Source organism: Astatotilapia calliptera, chromosome 3 (assembly GCF_900246225.1).
Source record: "Astatotilapia calliptera chromosome 3, fAstCal1.2, whole genome shotgun sequence".
Classification (NCBI taxonomy): domain Eukaryota; kingdom Metazoa; phylum Chordata; class Actinopteri; order Cichliformes; family Cichlidae; genus Astatotilapia; species Astatotilapia calliptera.
The window spans coordinates 33905026-33932966 of NC_039304.1; the positions used below are offsets into that span (position 1 = coordinate 33905026).

General features: G+C 39.6%; 3 protein-coding genes across 12 annotated transcripts in view; all 3 read left to right on the forward strand.

Moving 5' to 3' along the window:
• Nucleotides 1-9315, forward strand: part of slc4a1b (solute carrier family 4 member 1b (Diego blood group)) — a 39350-nt gene extending 30035 nt beyond the window's left edge. For 4 of the 7 annotated variants that reach the window (XM_026163032.1, XM_026163034.1, XM_026163033.1 and 1 more), the window contains 16 exons: nt 1493-1661; nt 2088-2223; nt 3050-3119; nt 3246-3288; nt 4131-4315; nt 4956-5160; nt 5305-5508; nt 5596-5744; nt 5874-6068; nt 6472-6720; nt 6856-6945; nt 7269-7435; nt 7532-7773; nt 7895-8064; nt 8441-8614; nt 8707-9315. In XM_026163032.1, coding sequence (XP_026018817.1) covers nt 1505-1661; nt 2088-2223; nt 3050-3119; nt 3246-3288; nt 4131-4315; nt 4956-5160; nt 5305-5508; nt 5596-5744; nt 5874-6068; nt 6472-6720; nt 6856-6945; nt 7269-7435; nt 7532-7773; nt 7895-8064; nt 8441-8614; nt 8707-8787 — 2517 coding nt within the window. In that variant the 5' untranslated portion in view covers nt 1493-1504 and the 3' untranslated portion in view covers nt 8788-9315. Of the gene's footprint in view, nt 1-1468; nt 1662-2087; nt 2224-3049; nt 3120-3245; nt 3289-4130; nt 4316-4955; nt 5161-5304; nt 5509-5595; nt 5745-5873; nt 6069-6471; nt 6721-6855; nt 6946-7268; nt 7436-7531; nt 7774-7894; nt 8065-8440; nt 8615-8706 lie in introns of those variants that run through there. The other 3 variants (XM_026163031.1, XM_026163028.1, XM_026163035.1) reach the window with 3 other exon arrangements.
• A 621-nt stretch (nt 9316-9936) lies between these two features.
• On the forward strand, nt 9937-18487 carry LOC113019369 (nucleolar transcription factor 1-like). The gene is made up of 15 exons (XM_026163036.1): nt 9937-10247; nt 10360-10535; nt 10707-10784; nt 14343-14498; nt 14591-14655; nt 14765-14872; nt 15368-15506; nt 15634-15675; nt 15765-15833; nt 16304-16359; nt 16458-16647; nt 16731-16778; nt 16856-16927; nt 17211-17279; nt 17376-18487. The coding sequence occupies exons 1-15, from the start codon at nt 10214-10216 to the stop codon at nt 17424-17426; spliced, it is 1353 nt and encodes a 450-aa protein (XP_026018821.1). The 5' UTR covers nt 9937-10213; the 3' UTR covers nt 17427-18487.
• Nucleotides 18488-19585: 1098 nt separating this feature from the next.
• atxn7l3b (ataxin 7 like 3b) lies at nt 19586-26131 on the forward strand. Of its 4 annotated transcripts, XR_003272006.1 has the most exons (10): nt 19586-19707; nt 20328-20376; nt 20462-20585; nt 20722-20854; nt 20990-21161; nt 22791-22891; nt 22994-23016; nt 23146-23191; nt 23444-23671; nt 25230-25292. XR_003272006.1 is itself a non-coding variant. In XM_026163037.1 (9 exons), exons 3-9 carry the CDS (start codon nt 20535-20537, stop codon nt 25307-25309), a joined length of 606 nt encoding a protein of 201 aa, XP_026018822.1. In that variant the 5' UTR covers nt 19587-19707; nt 20328-20376; nt 20462-20534; the 3' UTR covers nt 25310-26131. The 4 variants fall into 4 exon arrangements, 3 of the variants coding, with proteins under 3 accessions (XP_026018822.1, XP_026018823.1, XP_026018825.1); XM_026163037.1 differs by lacking the exon at nt 23444-23671 and having other exon boundaries at nt 19587-19707; nt 25230-26131; XM_026163038.1 differs by lacking the exons at nt 19586-19707; nt 23444-23671 and adding an exon at nt 19737-20182 and having other exon boundaries at nt 25230-26131.
• Nucleotides 26132-27941: the final 1810 nt, after the last annotated feature.

Genomic DNA, 27941 nt, shown 5'->3' on the forward strand with positions numbered 1-27941 from the left:
GTTGGCATGTATGGTTGTGGCAACATCACTAACCTTGTCAAACACCTCAGAGTAAATCATATCACAAAATATGACGAGCGTATGTTGAGGCGAACTGAAGAGGAGGAGAGGGACAGGTGCTGCTAGGGTGAGAGTCTCTCACGGAGTCCTTTAGTCCTCCAGGCAGGCAAGGTGTTCAAATAGCACACAACTTTAGTTTTTTTATTTCTATATGATGAACTCTGCATTATTAAGTGATAAGAAGAAGGTATTCTGATGTCCTGTAATCATTATGACGCTATAATTTGAGATACAATAAATAAAATCCGTTTTGTACAAAGTATCGGTATCGGATCAGTATCGTCGATACCACCCTGAATATTACTTGGTATCGGATCGGAAAGGAAATCAGTGGTATCGCACATCACTAATAAGGACGCTGTCATAGCCTGTCAACGACATTGATTAGCTGCGTATATACGAATGTGAATCGCATTATTGGCTGGACTATGGGATAAGGTGGCATCGTTCTAATCCCATAGGGGAGCAGCCAGTCACTTACTGACTAACACTACAAAACAGAATTGTTAAAGTTTTAATTTTAATTTCAATTCAGGTTAGATTTTATTTTTTGTGCGCAACGCAGATTTTCTGTGCGCAGAGACCGTGCCAGCAGTGCGCAATTGCGCACGTGCGCAGCTTAGAGGGAACATTGCTCCTAAGCCTTCTGAACCTACGCCCATGTATGTGCAATGACCTTAGTTAGACCTTTGCTTACTGCTATATTGCTCTTTTAACTACACTATTCATTGATGCAGTAACAGTAAGTAAAACATTAACTCAACCAAATTAAAATAAATAATGATGATGATGTTGAAATTAGCCTTCTTACAGTGGCAGTCACTGGAAAACAACACTCATAATGTCTTTAATGTTTTTGTTTTGTAATGAAGCATGACCAGGATTTATCTGATTCTGCCTGAAGAGAGTAAAGCACACTTGGGAATCATATGGCATGAAAAATATTGTTTTCTTAACCTTGAAGTAAAATTTGCAGATAAAGGTTTTTTATTATTTATTCGTTTTGGTTTGTTTAAAATCATTTTTGGAACTGTATGTAAAGTCAAAAAATGAATGAGGTAAGATTTTAAAACCTGGAATTAAAAAAGGCAAGCAGTAACAAGTCATAGTAGCTGGAAACAATCACCTCGGATAAACCATCTTTTATTTCTTTTTTTTACTATTACTATTTGCTACAAAAAGACATGTCCTAAATTTGTAGACGACTTTAAATGTAAGAGATTACTGAAACCACAGTTGTGCAGTTGTAGGCCTACACCTCATGCTCACATGTTGCACTGCAAGGAGGGGGGTGGGGGTGAGGGAGTGGGGGTGGGGGTGGTGAGCAGCTCTATATCATCCACCTGCCCTGTCTAAAATTCACTTGCCTCACAGACACAAATTATCCTTGCACCTTTGTCCTGTGCTTATGTTTCTCTCTGTCTACAAGAAGCTGAAGGAACAAATGAAGGAGCAGGAGCAGCAGGGCTACTGGCAGGAGAAGGGCCGATGGGTGGGTTATGAGGAGAGCTTTGACCCTCAAGCGCAGGTGTGGGTGCCCACTCCCATCTCTTGCCTCACCTTCAGGAGCCTTATCCAGCTCAGACACACCATGAGCCCAGGTCAGTGAGCAAAACATGAGCATTTACAGGTTTTTTTTTTACACTATTTATAATTATTTTCAATTTTCTGAAGTGCTTTACTTTTATAGGATTTAAAGGTACTGATATTTTATGTAAATCCATGCTGTGTCACACTCCTCCCTGTTACAGTGTGATCAAAGGAAAACTGTGCTGCAGTCTATACTTATATTCCAGTTTACTAAATGCTTTGCTGATTTAGATTGTTGTTGCAAAATATCATTATCAAAAAAGCTATTTTAGATTAGCATCTGTAAAATTCAGTCTTAGCCAACCTGACACATATAGCTTTAGTTCTAGTGCTTCTTTAGTGGCTTTTACTTCTAAAGTCCCTTCTTAAACCACAGCAGCAGTTCTTTCCCTTTTATTGAACATGACCACATATGTTTCTAAATTGTGTTTGCCAAGGTGTGACCATTTTAGACTGTGAGGAGAAGACCCTGGATACCATCACAGAGAAGATGGTCAGTGAGATGGTTAACAAGAAGGAAATCAGGTCAGGAGATCGGGAAGGAGTGCTGAACTCTCTGCTGCAAAACCACAGGTATCGTCTGAGACACCATCCACAAATACAAACACAAATACAAATGAAATACACTCAGGCATTCAGCCGGCTATTATCCAAGACTCCAAAAGGAAAAGACTGCATTAGCTTGCTCAGAGTGGTTGACACTATTGTAGCTGTTGTGGAATCCAAACTATAATTATGAATCATCATCCCTGACCATCAAACCCTTTTGTCTGCCTGTTGAATCCTTTATTATACACAGACAATGGACACTGTCATAACTGTTTTGTGCGGTGCAGTCTGAGAGTTAAATCACAAAGATAACAAAATAAGCATAACAAACCCTCTGATTGTGAGAACACCCACTGGGTAACAAGTCAGAAAGCTTGTGGTCCCAACCTCAAAATAGGTCTGGACCATAGCTTTATTCATTTAAAGCTATGGATTGTTGTTTTTATACTTTGATATTTTTTGTGCAGAATAAACAAAATACAATGTGAAAAAAACATTCTTGATATCCATAAGTCAACACAGTTAGGTTATTATGTCAAAATTTCAACTTAAGGACTCATTTATTACATTTCTAGCAATTTCTCTTAAAGTTTTTCAAATATTGAATAGGTCATTTTGTGCATTTGAAAACTCCTGTTTTTTCTAAATAAACTTAACAATATTACAAAAAAAGTTTCAATCAAATATGACATTTCTACCACTTTTCAGTCTTGTTTTCTTTTCTTTTTTTTTGTAAACTATTCAATGAACAGAGAACTACCAATGAATAGTTTACTGTTTGTAGTTTGCCGCTGTAGTTTCAGTTATGGGTCACAGAGACAATGACAGTGACGTGCTGCTCTCATTTCAGCCAAACAACTGACCCAGAAAGCCAAATGTTGACTGGGACTGACCTGCAAAAGTTTTCTGTCAAGGAGAGAGTAAGTTGTCCCACTGGTATTATCATTTATTTAAGCATAACTGACAAAAGCAGCATGTTTAAAAGTTGGTTCTGTTGCACAAAGTCTTGAATAGAAAAGTCTTTTTTCCTTTCTGCCTTACCTTAGACTGATGAATCTGAGCATGTTGAGGCCTCCATGGTGCTAGTGGGTAAGCTGCTTTTTTCATGTTTGATGTGGAGTACAGTGTTGGTGTTTACATTCTGATTGCTGCACACGTGTACCTAATGCAAAAAGTGTCAAATTACAACAACAGCAACCTCAAGGCGCAACAATATTAGGGAGAAATCCACAAAAATCAGACAAACACCTATGAGCAAGCAACCGGCAAGAGTGAGAAGGAAGAACTCTCTTTTAAGAGGGAGGAACCTCCAGCACAACCAAGCAGTTAATGCACACATGCATAGACTGTGACCTTTGGCCCGCCCCCATAGTTCAGTATCCCTGGCAGTGACATTGTGGATGGTAAACAAATGGATAAAGAAATGGTATTCTGAATGGCAGGTTCAGCTTTAAAGCTTTTCCAGATGGACCAAGGTTATTTGAGTTGATCTGAACTAAGTTACCACCATAGTACATTGAGTCTCAAGCACACAGCTGATGCAGAGAGCCTTCCTCCCCCACACCAAAGGAAAAGCATGCTGGATAGCTTTCAGCTGAGAATCTAAATTGAAAAAAAAAAAAAAAACTTTCAACAGTGAATAAGTACATGGGTGGCTTTAGCTTGCAGGCAGTTAGATTGTGTGGGAGTACATGGTTAAGTACACTTTTGGTGTATTTTATGACCATGCAGCATCTCTGAGGTTCTTCTGGAGAATATTCTGGGCCTTAGTATAAACATAAATGTGAATAAAGAAAATGGATTTGTCCATAAGAATATAAGAAACATGAAAAATGTCCTGTTAAGGTACATTTAGAACAGATGAAAAAAAAATCTGTGATTAATATGCAGTTAAACGCAAGTTAACTAATGCAGGGTCCTCTTTTGACCAGGAACCCTGGATTTTCTGGAGAAGCCCACAGCTGTCTTTGTGCGTCTGAAGGAAGCAGTAGCACTGGACTCAGCGTTGGAAGCCCCAGAGCCTGTACGCTTTGTCTTTCTTCTGATTGGCCCCAGCAGCAGCGACATGGACTACTATGAGACTGGGCGTGCTATGGCAGCACTAATGGCTAATAAAGTGAGTTGACTGAGGCTTTTAAAAGACAAAAAATACTACTCAGTGCAAAAACAGCATTCAAGTCTTCGCTCTCTGTTCAGGCTCTTTTAGCAAAAGAGAAAGTAGCAAGGGTTAATGTGGCTTAACGGTGACATTACTGAGAAGAAAGCAGAAAGCTTAAGAAATATTTTTCCTCTTTTGTGACTTTTTTTTACTCACATTTGTGCTCTAAAGCAATTTCATTCCAATCTAGGTTTTTTTGTTGCAACTGTAACAGGCAATTACCAGTGGTATCATTTTTCAGGAAACGTATTACTCCGTCACATCAAAGGACATCGACAATTATCTTTTTTTCTTTAATTATACCGAGGCACATCCAGAGGCAATTGCCTATGGATGGCTTTATCTTGTTTTAGATTGTTTCCACTGCCCCCAAGTGGCAAAAGGAGTTATTGCAGGTTGCAAGTCCAAGTTCAAAATGCAATTTAAATGAGCCAACACTAAATAAAGTTAATTGAACAAAGGTTTTAATATTTTTTTCTATTTATTTATCATCCCGTGAAATAATATTTGATTAACAGTTTCTATTGGAAAATTCATTTTTAAGAAAGAATCCTGCAATCTTCAGATTTCATATCTGTCTCTGCTCAATCTGTGCTAGGTGTTTAATCAGACAGCCCTTCAGGCAAAGAGTGCTCGAGAGCTGATCAACGCTGTGTCCAAGTTCATGGACTGCAGCATCGTGATCCCACCCACCGAGATCAAGAGTGAGGCGATGCTCAGCTCAGTCATCAACTTTCAGAAGAAACTGCTACAGGACAAACTGCAAAGCTATGACCTCGTCAACAACGCCAAAGTTTGCAGTGGTGAGTCATACGCATTTACCATGTTGGCTGACATTTTAACTAATAAGATAAACAGATTATTTGTTTGCCAGCTTTTAGTTTCTTATTTGGATAACTATTTGGGATCTGATAGTGGCTTAAGCTCAGATTTCACATTTTCCCCAGATTCAATCGTTTCCAGACCTCCTATTGAAGATCCCCTTTCTCGTACTGGTCGACCGTTTGGGGGGATGATTCGAGACATAAAAAGGCGCTACCAGTACTACAAGAGTGACATCACCGATGCTCTAAACGCACAGGTCCTTGCTGCCATCATTTTCATCTACTTTGCTGCCCTGTCTCCTGCCATCACATTTGGAGGCCTCCTGGGTGTGTATGACTGTGGTACCATTTTTTTTCTTCTGTTTTTTGTATTTTTGGAGATCCTATAAATTGTTTTTTTATCTTTTCCTGTAGCTTATAAGGTGGACAACATGATGGGTGTGCCAGAGCTCCTCATTTCCACCAGCATTCAGGGAATTATATTCTGCTTTGTTGCCGCGCAGCCCGTCCTGGTTATTGGGTTTTCTGGTCCACTGTTGGTATTTGAGGAGGCCTTCTATGCAGTGAGTTAAAAAGCCTTTTTATTAACCCTAACAAACATTACAACTCCATTATTGTCTTTTTTTAATTCAATTAATATTTTTTCATTCATTAATACTACATTCAAATCATCATTCATTTCCATCATTCAGTTCTGCAAGTCCCAGGGCATTGAGTATATTGTTGGGAGAGTTTGGGTGGGAGCGTGGCTGGTCGTCATTGTGGTGATCATTGTGGCCCTTGAGGGCAGCTTCCTGGTTCGCTTCATTTCACGATTCACCCAGGAAATCTTCTCCATCCTCATCTCCCTCATTTTCATCTATGAAACTTTTGCCAAACTTGGGAGGGTAAACAATCTTTATTCATTACACACACACACACACACCAATCAGCCACAATTTTAAAACTTCAAGCCAAATATTGCGCAAGTTACTCTCATTCCACAAAAATAGCTCTGACTTACCGGGGCAAAGAAACAAGACCTCTGGGGACCCTGTGGTGTCTGGCACTGGGTGTTTGGCATCAGGTCCTTTTGGTCTTATTGGTTGTAGGCCTAGAGTATTGGATTTAACACATGACTTTTTACATCATTGGTGCAGTGCTGTTCAACTGATCTTTCAGTGGTTTTATTTATTGTGGCTAAAAAGTGTATGTCACATGTTGTAATAAAATCTGAAACATTTCTCATCTGCGATTTATTTGTTGAACATAAGCCGTCATTTTCACCTATGCTCTTGAACTTTTCTTTAGATCTTCAAGGCGCATCCACTAATTCTAAATTACGAACACGTGAATGCAAGTGCCGAGTATCCCTGGCACCCAAAGGTCGAAGAGATTGTCACGTATGACAATTCTACCGGCAACAAAACTCTAATTGTCAACACCATCAAGCCATCTTACCCCAACACAGCCCTGCTCTCTATGTGCCTCATGATGGGCTGTTTCTTTATTGCTTACTTCCTGCGTCAGTTCAAGAACGGGACATTCCTTCCTGGAAAGGTGAGCTCATGCCCAGAAGGTTTCACTCCATTTATGAGGTCACCTTTACTTTAAAATAATAGGATTAAAAGAAACCAAATGAAATGAAATGAAATTCAAATAGTAGACTTGATGTCGGTGATGTGTGTTTAACAGATCAGGCGTTTGATCGGTGACTTTGGTGTTCCTATTGCCATTGTCCTCATGACGCTTGTGGACTACAACGTTCAGGATACGTACACTCAGGTTAGCGTGTGACTCCAAACTACAAAGGCACACTCATAAACATGAAGCAATAATTTAAAGTAAAATGCATCGAAATATATGAAAATCAAAGGTTTATTTGTTCAAATGATTCATCTTTACGGAAAAGAAGCTTGGTATAAACTCAATGTTTACCAATTAACTAAATTTAATTTGACCAGATTCCATTAAATTTAATGTTTACATTGTAACAAAATTACATGGAAAATTTAAAGTGGATTTAGGAAGCAGCTCGAACCATTAACTTTTTTATACATGTTGCAGTGTAACATATTTGAAAATGTTGTTGTTTTTTTTCTTTATAGAAACTAATCGTTCCCAGAGGTCTGACGGTGTCCAATCCTGAAAAAAGAGGCTGGCTCATCAATCCTTTCGGAGAGCACAAACCTTTCCCTGTGTGGCTGATGTTTGCTTCCTGCATCCCAGCCGTGCTTGTGTTTATTCTCATCTTTCTGGAGTCTCAGATCACAACGTGAGTCATCGTTGGTCTTATTAGCTGACACGAACCATAGAAAAAGTGACAATTCATGACTTTAATGAGCGTCTCCATCTTTATGGCTCTAAACAGTCTGATAGTGAGTAAACCTGAGAGGAAGATGGTCAAAGGCTCCGGGTTTCACTTTGACTTGCTGGTTTTAGTTGGCATGGGAGGCCTCAGCGCGATATTCGGTGTGCCGTGGCTCAGCGCTGCCACAGTGCGGTCTGTCACACATGCCAACGCTCTCACTGTCATGAGCAAAGGACCAAAACCGGTGATAGAGAAAGTGATGGAGCAGAGAATAAGCGGCATTGTGGTGGCCTTGCTTGTTGGTAGGTGCTGTCTAATCACCCAGTTCTGTCTACAAAAGCATTGCTAGACTTATACTTTGCATTCAAACTGATGTGTGTGTACGATCCTTTATCATTTATCTGAATGTATGCTTGTATCAAGGTCTGTCAGTTCTCATGGAGCCCATCCTAAAGATGATTCCCATGGCAGCCTTGTTTGGGATCTTCCTCTACATGGGAATCACGTCGTTAAATGGCATTCAGCTGTGGGATCGTGTGCAGCTTCTTCTCATTCCAAAGAAATACCATCCTAATGAACCCTATGCTACCAGAGTAAGCTTCTCATCACTGCATGATACATGAGGTCCATGGCGCTAGCATAAGCGGGGCAAACAGAAGGTTTCTCATGGGGAAAATAATGAAGTTGTGGTTTTGCAAGACTAAACACAATGAGATGTTACTGTGTTACCTATTATATTTATTAATTTTTACCCAGCTTGAGACTGTAGTGATAAAATCATGTTCTGTGTAAAACTGCTGGGAGGTATTTGCCAGATGCACATTTATATACCTAAAGCTATTTCTATGATTTAAATTTTATTATGCTTTTAATTTGTCCTTGAACTAGGCATGTGTTGGCAGGTTTCCAAAGCTACTTAAAATCGTCAGTTACTTGTGTTTGGCTGACGTCTGTCTGTCTTGGTTACAGGTGAGCACAGGACGAATGCACCTGTACACGGCCATCCAGGTTGTGTGTCTAGGAGTTTTGTGGCTTGTGAAGTCCAGTCAGATGTCTCTGGCGCTTCCCTTCGTTCTCATCCTCACCATTCCTCTGCGCATGCTTATGACCGGGCATCTCTTCACCGAACTGGAAATGAAATGCGTAAGCTGAACGCTGTGGAAAGTTCAGACCTTTTTAGATGGTATGTGTGTTGCAGTGTGTTTAAAACGGTTCTTTCTGTGCTTGTGTTTCAGTTGGATGCTGATGATGCCAAAGTGACATTTGAGGAGGAGCCTGGGAAGGACGTGTACTGTGAATCTCAGATGCCATTGTAGATGTTTTTCATGACAGACTTTTTTAATGAATGGATATTTATTTTATAAGTGGCTTAATTTTTTTTCTCTTAGCGCAAAAATACTTAAAATGTTGGGGGTTTTCCACATACCTGTAAAACTGTTAAAGCCAACTGCTAAACTGTAAATTTAGCTGTTGTAAACTGCCACTCAGGTAAATCATTTGCATAACTGAACCTGGAAATATTCTCATTTACATGTTTTTACAAAAAAAGAGAAAAAAAGGATGTGCAAGATGTCAGAGAAGCAATTCTACATGTGCCTTTTGTCCAGAAGCAGAGAGCTTGAAAGCTGAGTGTAAAATTGTAGGTATAAAAGCTATAAAAGTTTGTTTTTTTTCCCAAACAACTGCACACTGAATGTAAAAAATGGACGCTTAAGTTATTATCTAAGAGCTAAAATCTGTATGAATATTGTGTAATATATGATGATAAATGATGTGTATACACTGTTGCTGGAATGATAGAAGAGCTTATGCTGGAAAGAAAAAAGGAGTGTGTGGCAATACGAGGAGAGATATAATATTGTGTATAAAGTAATTATATTGTGTGTTCGGCTTTCTTCTTTTCATATCTCTGTAATTAAAAAACTATCTTCTGTAAAAAAAAACCTCTCCGCTTTCATTTTTACTAAGTGTTATTAACTTTTGCTGGAGACAGTTCTCTTTAGATTCTCTGAATTCCGGATAAACACTTTGTCCGAGACACCAGAAAAGGAGGCGTCGCCAATTCTCCAAGTACTGCTGTGTATTAATATTTATTTATATTAGTGTTAGCGGCTCAAGTTTGGGACGTTTGTGTTTTAGCTGTAGCGGAAGGAGATACAACCCCAATTCAAGAAAATCTGAAAATTGTGTAAAATGTAACTGGAAAAACAGAATGCAGTGATTTGCAAATCTTATTAGTGGTACTAAGAAGAAACAGCTGAAAGAACATTTTGTAGTTTATTTGATTTATAAGCTACAAAATGGTTTAGGGTAACTCATTTTTTGTGATCGTATAAAATGACAAAAAAAAAAAAGAGTTCCCATTAATCTACCGTCTGATCAACAATCCACCAGATAAAGGCAGTGTTGCGCCAATTTGTGCAATTATTCGTGAAGACGACGAAGAAGAAGGGCGGGGAAACCCGTAGAAGAAGAAGAATGTCACTTTTCATTGGCTAGTTGGCACGCGTTTACTTCCTGCCCAACAGAGCAGCGTGTGTTTTACGCCTTGTTTCGTACTGTTGGGTGAGCAGCAGCAGTAAAGTAAAAACTTTTTAACTTAAGCTAGATCAGTCTGATAGCTTAGCGAACTAGCTAACTTTGCCACGCAGAATAACGTGGTTTAGTTTAAATGTCTGGGTAGTTTGTGTGCAGCCGGTACATCCAAGGACTTGTGTGAATGAAACAAGCTCTGTTTGAAACATGAGCCTCGCTGGAAAGAATGCAGAAGAGTCTGGTGGGTATATGCAGTTTTCTTCCCAGCATGAGAGTGCCTTTGCAAGCTCACATCTCGTTAATGGCCGTTGGATCCTTTGTCGTGGTTGACTGTGCTTTCTGTACGTGTGCAGGATGGTGCAAGAAAAACCTCCAGAAACTTCTCGCTGCAATGAAAGCCAACATCCTGGATGACAAGAAAGAGCTCAGTTATACCCATGGAGAGAGAACTCTAGACTGGGAGAAAGTGGCCTTCCCTCCTTTTTCTCCGGAGGAATGCAAACAAAAGTGGAAAGAGGTTATTCAGAAGGTGGGTCAAATTCTAACTTTAACTTAGTAACTTACTAGTTCAGTATCCCTAACTATTCTTTAGCAGATGTTCAAATCTTCAGTTTCACTTCAGCATTGCCTGTTTCACTGCTAAGAGCCAGACTTGAGCAAATATATGATTTACACTGTACATATCCTTGTTGTTTCTCAGATGCGGAAGGTTCGCAACCTCACAGAGCTCATTGTGGAAGCTGAAAGTGTCCTTTCTGATCCCCTCAATAACGCAAAGGTAGGTACTAGATACCACTTTAAGTCCGATACCGATATCATAAATTTGGATATCTGCCGATACCGATATGAATCCGATATAGTGTGTTTTTTAATCAATAAAACTGTTTTTGTTTTAATATCGTGCTGCATTTTGTATAAGTTCATACTCAAGTTTAAATAAACAACAACAGTAATGCTATTCTGTTATACCTGTATGTAAAAAAATACACTGCACCCAAAATATTTCATAGTTCAGCAATACTGATCAATCTAATGACCTTAAACCTACTCCATCCTTCCTATTCTGGTATTTTAAAGAGTACTTAGTAGAAATATTAAGCAACTTAACTAATAGGGTTGCAAACTCCCAGCGAAAAAAAATAGGGAACCACCCTCCACCTCATGATGCTTAAAACACTTAAACTCCCAGAGAGCAGCCATTTGGCTTTTCTACCTATAAAACCTGGAGAGCAGCCAAATGGCTGGTAGGCTTTTAGCTAAGCTTTAGCTTCAGCCAAGTGGAAGCTAAATTGGGTAGTCATTCATATGTATATTAGGTTGTTACCTGGGAATTCTGGAGGGAGGGGAGTGGGGGTGTGTGATTGAGGGGGTGGGGGAGCTGCTAAAAGCTGTGCACTTCCTTTTATGTTTCATCTTGATGCATTCTCAATCATCCAGGGAAATAAATCTCCAAAAGTCACCAACTTGGAGTGTTTCAGTTTGCCATCTTAGGGAGAAATCAACACACCGTCTAAGAAGTTTTTGCGCAAGTGAAAGCGATGTGAAAAAAATTGTCCGTGGTAACATTTCTGCCCTTGTCTAGGAATGGTTCCATCAGCCTCATTACTACATTTTCAGAAAGTCTCTCCCCAGTGGGACGATTGGGGTCCTTGCCAAGATATGGGAAGACATTGCAAATGTACTTGGATTTTAGGTCGCAAGCCACCCAAAACTTGATCCCAAACTTGTCAGGTTTACTTGCAATATACTGCAGGAAACAGCACCGAGTCTTTGATGGGAAAAGCTGTTCATCAACGGTGATATGTAGACCAGGGTTGTAGCACGTGATGCAGTTGGTGACAAATGATCCCCACACACTGGAAATTGCAGCGAACATGATTGACATGGCAGCACTGAATGCACATGTGCTGTATCAAGCATGCACCGGGACGAAGGAAAGACGGGTGGACTTCCTGGTGGAGCTTGCAAGAGAGTTGGCTCACTCTCATGTAGCTGCGAAGAAGGCAAGAAAAGAACAGTTGCTTTGGACACAACCCTCCACACCTAGCCCTGGAAAAAGAGCCATGTGTCAGGTCAAACACAAATGCAAGAACAATCATGCCACTGTGCGATGTGTTCACTGCTACAGATACACATGTGGTAAATGCAGACTACAGATACCGTGGCAGTGCCAGGATTGTGAGTGATTGCTGAAAATGTTGAAATGTACTCACTCACTTTTTATTATTATTTGTAAATATGTGTACAAATGGTTGGTTTTTTTGTACTTTTTTTATCAATAAATCTCAGCAACAAAGGACATACACCCATGTGTGTTGATTCTCCCTAAGATGGCAAACTGAAACACTCCAAGTTGGTGACTTTTGGAGATTTATTTCCCTGGATGATTGAGAATGCATCAAGATGAAACACAAAAGGAAGTTCACAGCTTTTAGCAGCTCCCCCACCCCCTCATCCACACACCCCCACTCCCCTCCCTCCAGAATTCCCAGGTAACAACCTAATATACATATGAATGACTAGCCAATTTAGCTTTCGACGTAATCAACTTTAATTTGATGCAGTGTGGGGAAAAAATGCACAGAAATAAATTATTTTTCAAGAATAATTAAATAGATTCAACATCTTTCTTCAACAGAATTGCACACTGCACAGATGGTACCTTCCCAAAGGAAAAAGTACTATAGCTTACTAGGGTATATTAGACTTAATAGTTACTATATACAGTAATGGACTGATATACATTTTACATCAGATTAAAACTCTGGGTGTAAGATTCGGATAATTATTTATTAAAAGCTAGAAATTTTAAATGAGAATAAGAAAGAAAAGTATGTCTTTGTGCCCCCTTTTCCCTGTTCATGCCCTATCGGCCCCCCTGGCTAAACTTTGCTAGATCCGCCCCTGCACAGTTACCAGCTGTCAGCTACATAGAAAAAGATCCTGGTGTAGAAAGTAATATTAAATAAATTCTAACAACAGCTTATCAAACTTAAACGTGCTGCTGTTGTTCAGCCGCTGGTTTCCTCTTTCTGGTGCAAAGTGGGCCAAAAACAAACAAGAGAGACGGACTCGAGACAGAAATGCCGATCAGCTGATCATTAATCAGTTTCACGATTAATAGCAGCAGGACAGGGAGGGAGAGAAAAGAGGAAGTCGCTCCATATATCGGTTGTTAAGCTTAACGTGGGAATGCTTTACAAACATTTAGAGATGAACTTACACACTTGCTTTACTTCTCTCTGGGATCACTTCCTCGGAGATGAAATGCTGGTACACACAGCCGCTCTATCACGTGAGCACACTGCTCCGACGTGCTACGGTTATGAGCCGAGTTACGCTGTGTCGCAAGTTTTGTGAGGTGCTTCTTTGATATTTAATGGATCGGATTACATTTTTTATTTCTCTCCGATATCCGATCCAGTAATTTACATCAGTATCGGACCGATACGTAATATCGGATCGGTCCATCTCTAGTAGGTACAGAATCATAACAATTTCTATACCTCCAGTTTGTGAATAAAAATGGCCTGTGGAAAGCTGTCTTTTAAATGTCATGTGAATCGCTTCATTTACAAAAAAAAAATATTTTTTTATCAAAAGCGCCTCCTCAGTCTTACGCAGGACCAAAATCCAAAAGTAATGGGCTGCTTTAAAGCTCTCAGTGAATTCCAGTGTGGTTCTGTGATAGGATGCCACCCATGCAACAAGTGCAGTTGTGAAATTTTGTCGCTATTATTTATTTATTTTTTTTGCAGAGTCACTCTCTAGACATCCCCAAACTTCTTATTCAGATTAGATCAAAAAAAGAGGGTAGAGAGCTTTGAAGAGTGCATTTCCATGGCTTAGCAGCTGCATCCAAGCCTCACACCACCAAGTGCAATCATTTTTCTCTGTGTGACAATCTGATGGATGAGTCTGGGTTAGGCGTTCAGTGTGGGGTTGTTCTCTGGCCCTTAATCTCAGTGACAGAAAAGTTTAGTGCTTTAGCATACCAAAGCAATTTGCACAATTTCATGGTCCCAGCTTTTTAAGAACAGTTTGGGGACGTCCCCTTCCTGTTCCAAAAAGACTGTTTCAGCCAAATAGACTGTTTGTACCATTTAATTTTTTACCTAGTAAAAGATTATGCTTGAAATGTTTACACAGCAAGCCATGTATGTGTACTGCAGAACAACAGCTGACTGTTATAGCATTGGAACATGCCATGGCTCTGGGCAGTATCTCCTTGGCCACATGGATTACACACTGCTGGTCAGGTGCATAGCGTTAAATGTGTATTCCTTTGTTGCTTGTACTTGCCCTCTACTGAGTATTCACATTTCCAAAAAATTAGCTCCATCCAGAGTACCCGAAGAGACCCATGCCCGTAAATACCTGGTATTACAAGGAAGTCTTTTCCAAGATTAAGAAGAAGAATCCAGGGATGAGCTGTGCAGGTTTGATGAAAATCGCAAGCAAAGAATTCAGTCTGCTCCCCGACAAAAAGAAGGTAAAGTATATCAGGAGCTGTCACTACAACACTGCCTGTTCCCATCGTCAGAAAAGCTCACATTTTAAGTCATGAATTATTTACTTTTTCAGGCATTTTATCTGGAGAAATACAGGAACGCATATAAAGAATTCACGAATAAGAGGGTGGAGTTGAGGTAAAAGACAAACATACGTTCCCAGCTGTGTATGTGTGGGATTGGCCCAGTAGGCTGCCTGTACAAGAAGAAGGGGGGGGAAAGCCAAACAAATGTTTTTGTCTTTCAGGGAAAAATATGGCAAATCCCTTCAGAAGAGCAAAAGGAAGAAGGTGGTCCCTGAAAGCACCAGTGAGTCAGAGGAGGACTTTGAGGGTCTGCCTGTCAAGCCACCTATGTAAGCCATACATACACACACTTGGCTTGGCAACTGTCATGTTCATTTTATTTATAGCCTATGGCACATTTAATCAGTTCTCTCCATTACATAAGCTGTCTTTTATAGGTTAAGTTTTGATATGTGTATTTGTTTCTGCAACACAGGCCCTTTATTTACTTGGTATTGATACCAGAAATTGGTGTATTGCATAGCTCTGGTTTTCTATTCAAATTTTATGTTTGTGTTCAGTGCGTATGTTTAGCGTATTAAGAATAAAGATTATACATGGGCACAGTAATGGTGCATTAGTTTAAGACAATATTTTGTTGTTGGTGTTCTAAGTGTTGAGTTTCTTGAACAAACATGCTGGAAAACTGCATTTCTGACTGCCTGTGTGATTGTGCGGCCTGTGTTTAATGCTAACTTTGATTTAATGTAGTTTAAAATCACATCTAGTCTTCTGTGAAGAGGCTACTGAGCATGTTTGTTTGTTTTCTGTGTGTATATCTGTAGAAGTGGCTACAATTTATTCTGCAAAGAGCTGATTGGTAGTATGAGTGTCCCAACAAGAGCCTACATAAAAGAGTGGTCCCAGAGGTGGCGAAATTTAAGTGAAAAGGAGAGAAAAGCCTACAACACACGCTCCAAAGAGGTATAGCAGCATAAATTACTTTTTTTATTTTGTGATGCAAAACAAAGTTTTGAAATCAAGGTGATCTTGTTGGGTTATGTTAATAATGTCTTGAAGCAGAGTTGAACATGTAGTTCATTCATTTCAGCTGAAGATGCGGTATGAAAGTGAGTTGCATACGTATCTAATGGTAAGTTCTAAGATCATAGGTGCAGCATTGCTAACAAATCTCACGGGCTTTGTGTGAATGCTGACTTTATGTTGTATTCTCATCTTCAGAGTTTAGATGAGGAGAAGCGGAACAAGGTCCTCCGCAAAACAAAGATCAGTTTTCCTACAAAGCGTAAGGTGAGAGGACTGTTCATTGCAAGTAAATGGAAAATTTGTTTAATCTGGAAGGGCGTTTGGACCACATGCTTTGCTCTTTATTATAAATAATAACAAATGTACAGACATGTGCAAAAGTGTTGGTTCCTTTCCACTGGGAAGAAAAAGCAAAAGACCAAAGGGGCAGGAGAGCTAGCTGAGTATGGCTTGGTCCTGTGTTCAGCACTGATGCAAGAATATTCATGGTTCAAATCCACTACCAGAGTGAGGGAATGACACATTGTCCTGTTAAGGTGCCAACACTTTGCCACTTTCATTTAACAGAACAAACATTTTTCTTTGATACTTTTGGGGAATTTGGAATTTGTCACCTTTTCAGCTATCTGTTGGCAATTGCCTCTAAGAGCTTTCTGTTTTCTGAGCTCTCTTTTCATTCATGTAAGTATTAACTGCGTGGCATTGAAATCAACACGTTTGTTATAAATCTGCAGATTTTCAAAAGGAAAACCAAGGAGAAAATACCCGGCGAGCCCAAGATGCCATCCATGTGAGCATAGTTGTCAAACTCACTCACCTTCAAGGATTAATTTTAACTCGACAAATGAAATCCTGAAAGACAATTTTTAATTTTATTTATTTTTATAGGTCTGTCAACGTGGCTTTCTGCCAGGATCAGATGAAAATTCTAAAAGAAAAAATCCCAAATGCAAAAGACCGCTTTGCTGCGGCCAACAAAAAATGGCATGAACTCTCCATAAAGGACAAGTCCCGGTACCAATTAAAAGTAAATGAAAAGCTGAGGAAATACTCCATCGAGCTGCAGGAGTGGTTTAAGGTAGGAAAATATTTATTTATAATTTTCATTTTTTTTTTTTAAGTTTTAATTAGTATTTAAATTTTCACACTTTTGTTTTAAAGACACTGACTCCAGATGAGCAGAATGAGTATCAAAAACAGAACCCTCGTGTGAGTACCTCAAAATTCAGTCTCCTGTTTTTGTCTTTTGTTTTCTAATATAATAACATTCCTATCCATTATTGCAGAAATTAAAATATCTTGAGGACACCTTACCGAAATATTCTGACAAGGACGAACTATTTTTGAAGCAGCCATCAGTAAGTCTGAATATTTATACAGCAAGCGCCAAGTAATACACCCACATGTTCAAGTTCATGCTCGTGATATGAATGCAGTCAAGTTATTCACAGGGTTTACTTATGACTCACATTTTTACATCATGCTTGAAGAGCTTCAGGTAAATGTCGGAGAAGTCAATGTAATATAGCAATGTATATTCAGGGGGAATGAGAATAAGTGATAATGGGAATAGTATAATTTTTATGATGAAGAAAATGTTCTTTAAGCTGCACTCTTCTAATTTTTTTGTATGTCACGCAGGACTCAGAAGACGAAATCATCGAGAGCAGCAGTGATGATGAAGACGACAACATACTGGACTTTGATGAGGTTTGTGAAATATTAGACCCTTTTTTCCTTCATGTTCCTTGTTATTAAAAATGATTCAGTCCATCTAAATATGAAATGTCCCCCGTTAATCTGCAGGATGATGACGAGGAGGAGGAAGAAGATGATATAATGTTTGACATGTATTAATTGGTGATGAGATGGACAGCTGAAAAACCAAATGCAGAAAATTCAGATGCTGTTCTGAATTTGAAGAGAGGGAAAAGCCCTCGAGTGGGTGACAAAAACCTCACAACCTCACATTCTTCACCGTCTAAGGGTTTGTTCTGACTTCCACACTGAAGCAAGATGGTTTATATTTACATGGACGCTGCAGCGATGCTTGGAATTTTAATCTGTCTGTTGTGTTGTGAATCATTTTTTGCAAGTTAATGCATTCAAATGATGAAACACACAAAACACACTGGGGTGTTTTCAGATTCCTTACAGAAGGAAGTTTTGCCAGTTTGCAGCCTTCTTGGCAATGCCTCCTGGCACTTACGTGTCCAATTATTTAACTTTACTCTCAGTGAACACTGGGGAGTAAAAACGCCGTGCATATCGTCGATCCATAAATTTCATTTGGGAATGTTGCCTGTCTGTGATGGGGCTAATACAGATGTATTCACGCCGACTGCCAGTTTAAAATCACTAGTTCGCCTACCATGTGTGTCTTTGGACTGTGGGAGAAATCTGGAGGTGATTCTTGCTGACCCACGGAGGAGTCGAGCCTAAACATTCATGTTGTGATGTACTGTGCCAACCACTGGGCCACTGAGCTGCCTTGTGTCTCTAAATGTATAGTCTGATTAAAAACAGCTTAAATCGTTTCACTAGCTTTTTTTTTTTTTTCTTCACCCGTGGAAGTTCTGGTACTACTTCCACCTTTTTTGCAGTTACATACTGATTTTTCCTGCAGGTTTGAATTCAGGATTCAGAGTCTCAAATCTGTGTCTCCTGTAATTTCTGGTCTGTTTTATAGTCCATTTGAATGCTGTTTATGCTGCACACAGAGGTGGTGCTGAAAGAAAGATAAATATACTGACAGCACCTATATTTAGCTATTTTTGTAATGTGATGATACGTGTGTGTGTCATGTGGTTTCATAGAGAAGCCATTGTGAATTAGGGTGGCTAGATCCCTACAAAAGAAATGTGGGACCAAAACAGACAATTATATTTGCAAAGTTAATAAAATAAGAATAAATGGAAGCTGAAGATTATTATTATTATTATTATTATTATTATTAGTAGTAGTAGTAGTAGTATGTTCTTGATAGTCTGTATTTGCCTGTATCCTGTTAATCCAGCAATTATACTGTCTGGTAACAATCTTTGGATTTCAGTCGGGATGGATCCATAGGTTGGTATGAAATGGGGAAAAATAACTAGCAAAAAAAGGACAAAAGGTATTTCTTACTAAAATGAAAACAGGCTTATCTTCATTTGACTATTAAAGAAAAAAGGGGGGGGATGTCCCAGTTAAGAAGGTTCATCTTGTTATCAAACATGACTGGGAGGTTTATTATCAGTAGACACCTATTTGAGATAAAATGGTGTGATTTTCTGGATTTTTGATGGCCTTTTTTTTTTTATTACGTCCCACGTGTTTTTGCGATAAATGTTGTAAGTCTGCCTAAAGATTTGTTTAATCTTGGCTGTAAAATTCAAATAACCGGGCAAAAACTAGGAGGGGTGGTGGGGAAAAAAGTGAAATAAAGGCACAGTGTAGCTCTTTGGTAAGCGGCGTGGGGGAAACACAGTCACATGCTGCCCTGGGAGGTAAACACTCGGTTGTAGTGATGTGTCGCGAACGAAATGGCTCTTAGAGCCGGATCTTTGACGTGCAGGATGCGAGCCGTGGGTGGTTGTTTTTTTCTTTTTCTTTCTCTGACCCTCTCTCTCACACTTTTTTCCGCTTCAGGTAAACAATCTTTTTTTTTTTTTAATTATTTGAATATATATCAGTGTTTGTGTATAAATACACAAATACACATATGCTTTCAATTGTGTAATTTAAGTGATCTATGGTAGCTCTGTCTTGGAAGTTCAGTTAACGCTAGAAATGTGTTTTGGAATTTGTACCTGCTTTGGAATTTGTATGTGCTTTGTCTCTAGAGGCCACTACATATATTTTTATATAAACATATATAAATAAACCACTTTTTTTACATTAGTAATTCATTTTGTGCATAATTTTATATTATTGTTAATAATAAATTAATTAAAGCAACAAATAAACTTGAAGAGCCGGCTCTTTTTAGTGAGTTTAGGCGAAAGAGCCGGTTCTCTAAAAAGAGTCGGAAATCCCATCACTACTCTGTTGGAGTTGGTTTAGAAGAGCAGAGGAAGCAATCGCTGGTGGGAACTCGTGTAGCGATCGATTGCTCCTGCCTGATCTCTGATGTAAAGATGGGTGCCTGCCGAAACAGGTAAATAAACACAATTAATAGGGGATTTGGGTTGAGGCTGCTTTATTATCCGTCGGTGAGCTTTATGTGAGGGTTGGGGCGTCGCTTTGTCCCTTCACTCCCACCCTTGCTGGGTGTTTGTACGGGGAGTTGAAAGGCGCACAGCCGCAGTGCAGCAGCGGTGTCGGGGTTCGGGGAAGAGCCTCGTTGTTACTCTGTTTCTCCAGCGTCGAAGAAAAAAACAGCAACATAATAAAATAACACAGCCAGTCACAACTAAATGTGTTGCATAGCTTCTAATTAATGTGACAGGATTAGCATGTTTGGCTAGTAGCTGTGCGTGTTGTGTAGTTGTGCTGTTGAGGGGGGTCGTGAGTACGATACCGCCTCTCCTTTAACCTCTTGGCATTTTCAATTCATCTCGCAAGCAGCCCATTCACAGCCAAGCTCTTTGTTTTCTTCTCCAAGGTTAGGGCTAAGCTACTTTCGTTACACGGTAATACTCGGAGCACCGCTGTAGCGTCACGTTTTCCTTCTTTCGTCTGTTGTTGTTGTTTGTTTGTTTGGTTTTTTGAGTTGTTGCAGTGCTTAAAAGGGGGAAAAACACCCACCATGCCAAGTTAATGTCATTTTTTCCCCAGGTTTTAAAACGTTGGGAAGTGACTCCCTGGCAGTGTTCAACGTGCAGTTGTAAGTCCACGCATCTCACCCACAGACTGATTTGCATTCATTGTTTGCCACCGTGTTGCTTACTTATGTATCCCTCCCGCTGCAGCCCTGTTTTGGCCAATGCTTGCTGAGCTACAGCATGACCACAGCAGTGTCTGCTCATCTGGTAGTTCTGGCAAATGAAAATGGAGGAGGTTTCAGTGTCCAGCCTGGACAACAGCAAGCTGGAGGTACAATGGCGTGGAAGCCTTCTGGTAGACTTGGAAATGCACATTGTATCTGCAGACACGTGTGGCTGAATTGCTTCAGAACAAAAACACAATAAAGCAATCAGGCAACACTGTGTGTCTTTCTCTTCCCTGCCAGGCCCTAGCTCAGGACATCCTGTCTGACCTAGTGGAGGATGCTTGCCTGGGACTTTGCTTTGAGGTCCACCGGGCAGTAAAGCAGGGCTATTTTTTCCTGGATGACACGGACCAAGAAAGTATGAGGGACTTCGGTGAGCACAGACTTTTTTCTTTTTTCTTTCTTTTTTTCTTCAGCCAAGTAAAGCTGAGTTGTTTCTTCAATATCAGCCAGTGTACACCAGAGAATAATTAACGTATAAATCAAATGACTTTATTTCGACTTCCAGAAATTGTGGACCAGCCAGGACTGGATGTGTTTGGCCAAGTGTACAACCAGTGGAAAAACAAGGAGTGTGTATGTCCCAACTGTAGCCGGAGTATTGCTGCCTCACGCTTTGCTCCACACCTGGAGAAATGTCTGGGGATGGGACGTAACAGCAGCCGTATAGCCAACCGCAGGTATGGGCATTAAAAAAGCAGCCAACACAGCTGATTTGAGACTCTGTGTGAGTAGAGGCTGTGGTAATCTCAAATGTTTTCACCGTGTTGTCTTATGAATCTGAAAACCAAGGTGTTTGACTATGGCTTCCAAGGAGCCACATGTTCTTGGCATTTTTTTAAGTGGTTTTGAGAGATGGTTCATATATTTGAAACTCCAGGCTTTCTGAAGGTCTTTCAAAGGTTTTCTTTGTACATTGGCTGCTTTAACTAGACCATTTTTAAAGGAATGTTAGTTTTGTTTGCTAAGTTACTTAACACTGACCTGTGAATCATTCAAGCATATAAAAGGTGCCGAACTCAAGGACAGAACCAGTGTTGTGTCTACACATAAAAGACAACTTGGCAATGAACTAATTTTAATTTCTTACTTTTTGCAACCGGGAACCTGTAACAACAATTTGCAGTTTGTTCCAGTTTTACTTTTTGAATCTACAAAAACACCAAAGAAAACACAGTTTGACAAACCAAAATTTATTTATTTTTTTGGCACAAACACAGTGATTCCCACAGCGCTATTGTCCAAAAACTTGGGATATCTTGGGGTGATGTGCATTGTGTCAAAGAAACTGGACAAGTGGAGGACAAAAGAAGTAGTGGCAGACCTTTAAAAAAAAAAAAAAAAAAAAAAACTATGTACACCAAAGAGATGAAACAGGACCTGTTCATCCAAGCCTCTTCAGAAATGAACTCAGTGGAAGGCTGTCTGTCAAGAAGACATTCTTAATGAAGGGAAACAGAGAGGAAAGGCTGAGACATGCAAAATTACACAAGAACTGGACTGAAAATCCACTGAAACACGTCTGATGGAGTAATATATACATAAGTGAAATTGTGAGTATGCGCTGTGGAGGTCAGGAAAGAGGCACAGCAGTGAGTTTCTACAGCCATCTGTGAAACACATTGGAGGCCCTGTCACCACTGTGGGGAAAAAAAAAACCCCCAGATATTGATTCATCATGCAATAATATCTGGAAAATAATTGGCAACAGCAAGCCAATGATCCCAATCACACTGCTAGTGCAGGTAAAGCATACCCGGATATAAAAACACACAACGGAACACCATACCGGTAAGTCATGGATTGGCCTTCCCAGAGCCAGGACCTCAATGTCGAGGCAGTGTGCGATTATCTTGAGAGAGAACAGAACAAAAAGGCATATCATAAACTTGAAACTCATTAGAATTGCCCATATTCTCTATATATATACCTTATATACTCTGTTTCCATGTTTCATTAAATCACCGCACCTATCCCTCATCTTCCTAGCAAAATAAACATAAATGGAAAGGGGGGGCTCAAGACTTTTGCACAGTATTCTATATAAGCTAAATATGCTGCAGGCGTTATGCTGCCTGCAGCATAGTGAATAATGATAATCTTATGAACTCCAGAAACAAGAAAACAAAAAAAATCAGTTTCAGCCTGAAGTCGGTTTGTTTCATAATCAAACTGTTATTTGCAGTGAATAATGCTGACTCACTCCGTGTGTGTGTGTGTGTGTGTGTGTGTGTGTGTGTGTGTGTGTGTGTGTGTGTGTGTGTGTGTGCGCGCGTGCGCGCAATACCTTGCTTGTTCCTCTTTTACAGAATAGTCACTGGTAACAACACCAACAACAAGTCAGAGAGTGACCAAGAGGATAATGATGACGTCAATGATAACGACTGGTCTTATGGGGCAGAAAAGAAAGGTGACGCTCTCGTAGTCTTGGGCTGCGCATGCGTGAAATTTAAATGTGACTAATATTTGTTAACTCTGAGTTAAATCTCTAAAACAAATCTTTCTTTTACAGCCAAGAAAAGGAAATCTGATAAGGTACTTTTTTTTTTCATCAAACCTTATACTTTAACTAAACAAACATGTTGGGCATTGCTGCTTTAATAGCCCCAGCATTTGTCTGCATGTAAAAACTCAAAAATAAAATATTTTGTCTTTCCACCTCAGAATCCAAACTCACCAAGAAGATCCAAATCATTCAAGCATAAGAACAGTGAGTGAAAACAAGATTTTAACTTCCTGCTGGAGCTTGTCTGTATGTAATCAGATCTTAAAACAGTGCAGCTTTGCTATATGCTGTCATATGTATACTATTAGTTAAATTACCCACAGATCACTTTATAACAGTGGATACCAGAGTGAAGCATAGCAGAGTCAGCATATAGAATCATTTTCACATTACAGTGTATGAAACATGTTTTGTTCTGTCCTTATATTGGTCTGGCTGAAGGTATTATGTTTCCAGGTTACGCCTATCTGTCAGTACAGTCCATACTGTAGTGGTTTACACATTCGCCTAACAAATGAAAACTCCTCAGCCCGATCGCAGGAGGAGACACAAATCCCTTTGAGGTTGCATCAAAAAGAAAAAAGAAATCTGCCAAACCAAGCATGCAGAGCTGCCCGCTTGGCAACCCTTTAAAAATAAGGGAGCAGCCAAAAGTAGCTGCTGCTTCTACCAGTCTATCCCCATGTAAGTGATTTCAAGGGCAAAATTACACAAGAATTCCCTAATAATCTATGTCTAATAGAATAAAGTGAAGTGGTGAATTTTATTGTCCCAAATGTCAACTACGTGGTAACGTCAGCTGATTTTATTAGCCACTATTAATGAGTGTAATTCAACAGGAAACTATGACCATATATTTGGTCGCATAATGAAGTGTTAAAGGTGTTTGGCTTCAGACTGTGGTGGCTATAAAGATATCCTGTTTTGCTTTCTCTATATGTGTCACATCCCTGACTTCATAAGATTTCTACCACACCAAAGTATGATGCGGTAGAACGTTTGGTTCTGTAGAATAAAGAAACTTCACAGTGTAGCAACATGAGGTTCTTATATAGCGCTTTTCTACTCTGAACATTCAAAGCTCTTTATACAACTTGTACATTTACCCAATCACACCCAAGCACTTTCTAAGTTGTTAATTGCTCCCTATCTAACATTCATACACATTCACACTCTGATGGACGTGTGATGCCATGTTTTATTAATGTTGGGTTAGTATCTTGCCCAAGGATATTTGGCATGCAGACTAGAGCAGACTGGGATCTAACCTTCCAGTTAGTAGCCGACCTGCTCTACCACCTGAGCTACAGCTACCCCCAGGCACCTACTGGTATAAACCAAGTGTACAACTAAAAAGAAATATTTAAAAAAAAACTTAACAATTTCTGCTAGCTAGCATATTATAAAAATAATTCAAAATACACTCACTGGCCACTTTATTAAATACATCTTTCTTGTGCTGGGTTGGAACCCCATTTGTGCACAGAAGTGCCCTCATGTTTCATGGCACAGGGTCAACGCAGTGCTGGAAACATTCCTCAGAGATTCTGGTCCACATTGATAATGGCCAAATTGTGCCAAGGAGATATTTCCCCACACTCTTACACTGCCACCAGAAGTCTGAACAGTTGAGACAAGGTAGAATGGATCAATGGTTTCTTGTTTTTGTTTTTTTTACGCATGTTGCAGCAAAAACTAAGCCTCACCATACCAGGCAATGTTTTTCCAACCTTCTATTGTCCAAATTTGGCCAGGAAATGTGTCTTAGGTTCCTGTTCTTAGCTAACAGGAAGGGCATCCGCTGTGGTCTTCTGCTTCGAGGCTAAACATGTGCGTTCAGAGATGCTCTTCTGTGTACCTTAACTGTATTGTGGTTATTACCATACTCCAGATGTCTGGCATCAATGAGGCACTTTCACCCATAGGACTGCTGCTCATTGGATATTTTCTGTTTTCTTTAAACCACACTTAAATCATCTTTTTTTCCTATTCTGAGGCTCAATTTTAATTTCAGCAGGCTGTCTTGAGCATCTCTACATATCTAAATGCACTGAGTTGCTGCCATGTGATTGGCTGGTTAGATATCTGCCTTAATGAGCAGTTGAACAGCTGTACTTAATAAATTGTCTGGTGCACATATAATTTAGAACCAGTAATAGTGTAGTGATTGAGACACTAAACACCAGTTGAAATCAATTATGTGTCTGGATTGAATAAATAAATGGCGTGTGTGTTCCTCTAGGCATGATGGGTCCCAGACGTCGCATGGACAACCAGGAGAGCCCACGCATGCTGATGAAAGACGAGGCATTCTCTCAATAACACAAACACACATTCTCTCACCATCGTGTGTGCGGAGATGCACACAGAGACACGCTCACGGGACGACCAACAACACTTCACCTTTGGTTCTTTATGTTGTGAAATGAATGGACGTTGATGGTTAAAGGCAACGTTTGTGGTGTTTGCTGCTCTGCAGAAGCAGTTCAGAACTCCCAACCTTATACTTGACAAATTTATTTTTATTCAGAAAATCATTGTACCAACACTTGTTTTGTTTTTTTTTAATAATTTTATGTAGTTATCATTTTTGACTGATACTTGTCACCAAATATGATTTCACTGCACAGATGTAAACTGCAGTGTAATTCATTCAGAGACGGTGTACGCTTACAGTATTTTCTTTTCATAAAATACAGAAATGATTACACAGTGGATGTCCTTATATTACCTCACATTTTACAATCTCATTCTTTGAAAAAAAACAATAATGTCAAAGACAATCCTTGCTAATGGTTTGTCTTATTTTCACCTTTCACTGTCTGAATTTCTCAAACAGAATTTAAAGACAAGCATCTCTGTCGTTCACCTGTGGAAACTTGTTTCACAATGTTCAGGACACGAACTCCTTAAGTGTAGAAGCAGGTATTTGGTGCAGAAAGCAGGTTTCTTCATTTTTTGGTGGGATAGAGTTGCTTGTTTTCTAGCATTGAAATATGTCTTTGTATCATGTGTTTACATTGTAAAGGGTTACATGTGTCCTTGGTGTGATGTGATAGTGTAAATATTCTAATAGTTGAATTGCTGCTATCATGGCTCAGTTTGTTTCATCTGTCTAGCAAAATAAATGATTTGTTATCTGTCCTGTGTTTTCACATTCATTTTAACAAAAGTATAAAATGTATAAAACGGCAACCAAGTACATGGAATTAATGTCTAACTGATCAACAGGGGGTGCTGTTGATCAGATGATGTACACATGCTTCTGTTGCTAGATGTGGGGCTAAATATTATCTTGGTTAGTGTGGTTGTAGGTCATATTCTCAGAAAACTGTCATGTTGTAAACACAGCCATGTTCATACAGTTCAAGCTTCTTATTCAGAGTTCATTGTGCCAAGGGGGAGCTGATAATGTTGTTTTGTGTAGCCTTCCTAAACTCTGCAGTACAGGCATTAATGTAGCCCATAGGTTAAAAGATTTTGATGAGCAATAGTTCTCAAGGCTTTCTGAAAGTCTTTCAAAGTTTTTCTTTAAATGTGGGCTGCTTTGTCACTCATATTCATATTCAGTCCTTGTACCTGACCATCTTTGGGAGAATGTTTTTTTCTCTTTAAATTCAAGCATAAAAGGGGGCATTTAACTCACGGGAGGAACCAGTTTTATGTCTGCATATACCAGATAACTTAGCACAGGACCAGTTTTAAAGTGGCACTTTTTTAGACACAAATAATTCCAAAGATAACACAGTTTGAGTATGTTACAGCAACAAGCTGGTTTCTAAAGAGCTACTAGCTGAAGACTTGGCATAATTTGGTATTAGGTGCAAGAAAAACTGGACAAATAGAGGGGGGGGAGTGCCAAGCCTAAAACAAATATCTACAACAGATGAACAGTAAACAGAAAAAATCCAGAAAAACTGACAGAGGATCTATGTACCGTTTACTGAAGGCTCATCAGAAGTAACCTCAGAGGAAGGTTGGCCATCAACAAGCCATTCTTAAGGAAGGGAAATGGAGAGAAATGGCTGAGGTATGCAAAACTTCACAAGAATTGGACAGTACAGAGGAGGTTAGGGGAGTGGTAGAACAGTGGGTGTCTACAGTCATCTGTATAACATGGTGGAGGCTCTCTCGAGGTTTGGGGCTGTGTTTCAGCAAATGGTGTTGGGGATCTCTTTAAAATTACGGTAATGGAAAAGTACCATCATATTTAGATCCACCATGCAATGCAATCTGAGAAGTGTCTGACTGGCAGTGACATCATTTTTTAGCAGGAAGGTAATCCCAAACAAAGAAGAGCTTTGAATGTCCCTCAAGAAGACTGGAGGGACATATAGCTAAGAGAACTATTCCTGAAGAGCATTTAAGTTGCTTAAGAGAGTTCATGCTGTGCTGATGAATAAATGTAGTCATACCAAATGTTGGCTTTCAAGCTCGCTAGAATTGTACAGCCTCTGTTTTTTCCCCCTTTTCTTTTATCCTGCATTTCCCTATATGTCTCAGTAAATTGCCTACTCCCAGTATGAACCTTCCAGATCCCTCAGGTCATCTGGATCCAGCTTTTTATCAGTTCCCAGAGTCAGAACCAGACATGGAGAAGCTGCATTCAGCTTTTATGCTCCATATATCTGGAACAAACTCCCAGAAAGCCTCAGATCAGCTGAAACACTCAGTTTATTTAAATCCAGGTTGCACCTGTTCTCAGCTGCATTTGAATAAAGCACCAAATTCGCAATGTTTTACTTTTAAGCGTAAATTTCAAAACGTACATTTTAACTACTGATTTTATCTACTGTTCCTTTATTTTTTTCCCATTTTAAATCATGCTTTTTAGTTGTTTTTGTTTTTTAATGTCTCTGTAAAGCATTTTGAATCACCTTGCTGTTGAATTGTGCTATATAAATAAACTTGCCTTGCCTTACTCCGTCATTTCCCCCAGGAAAATATAAGGATG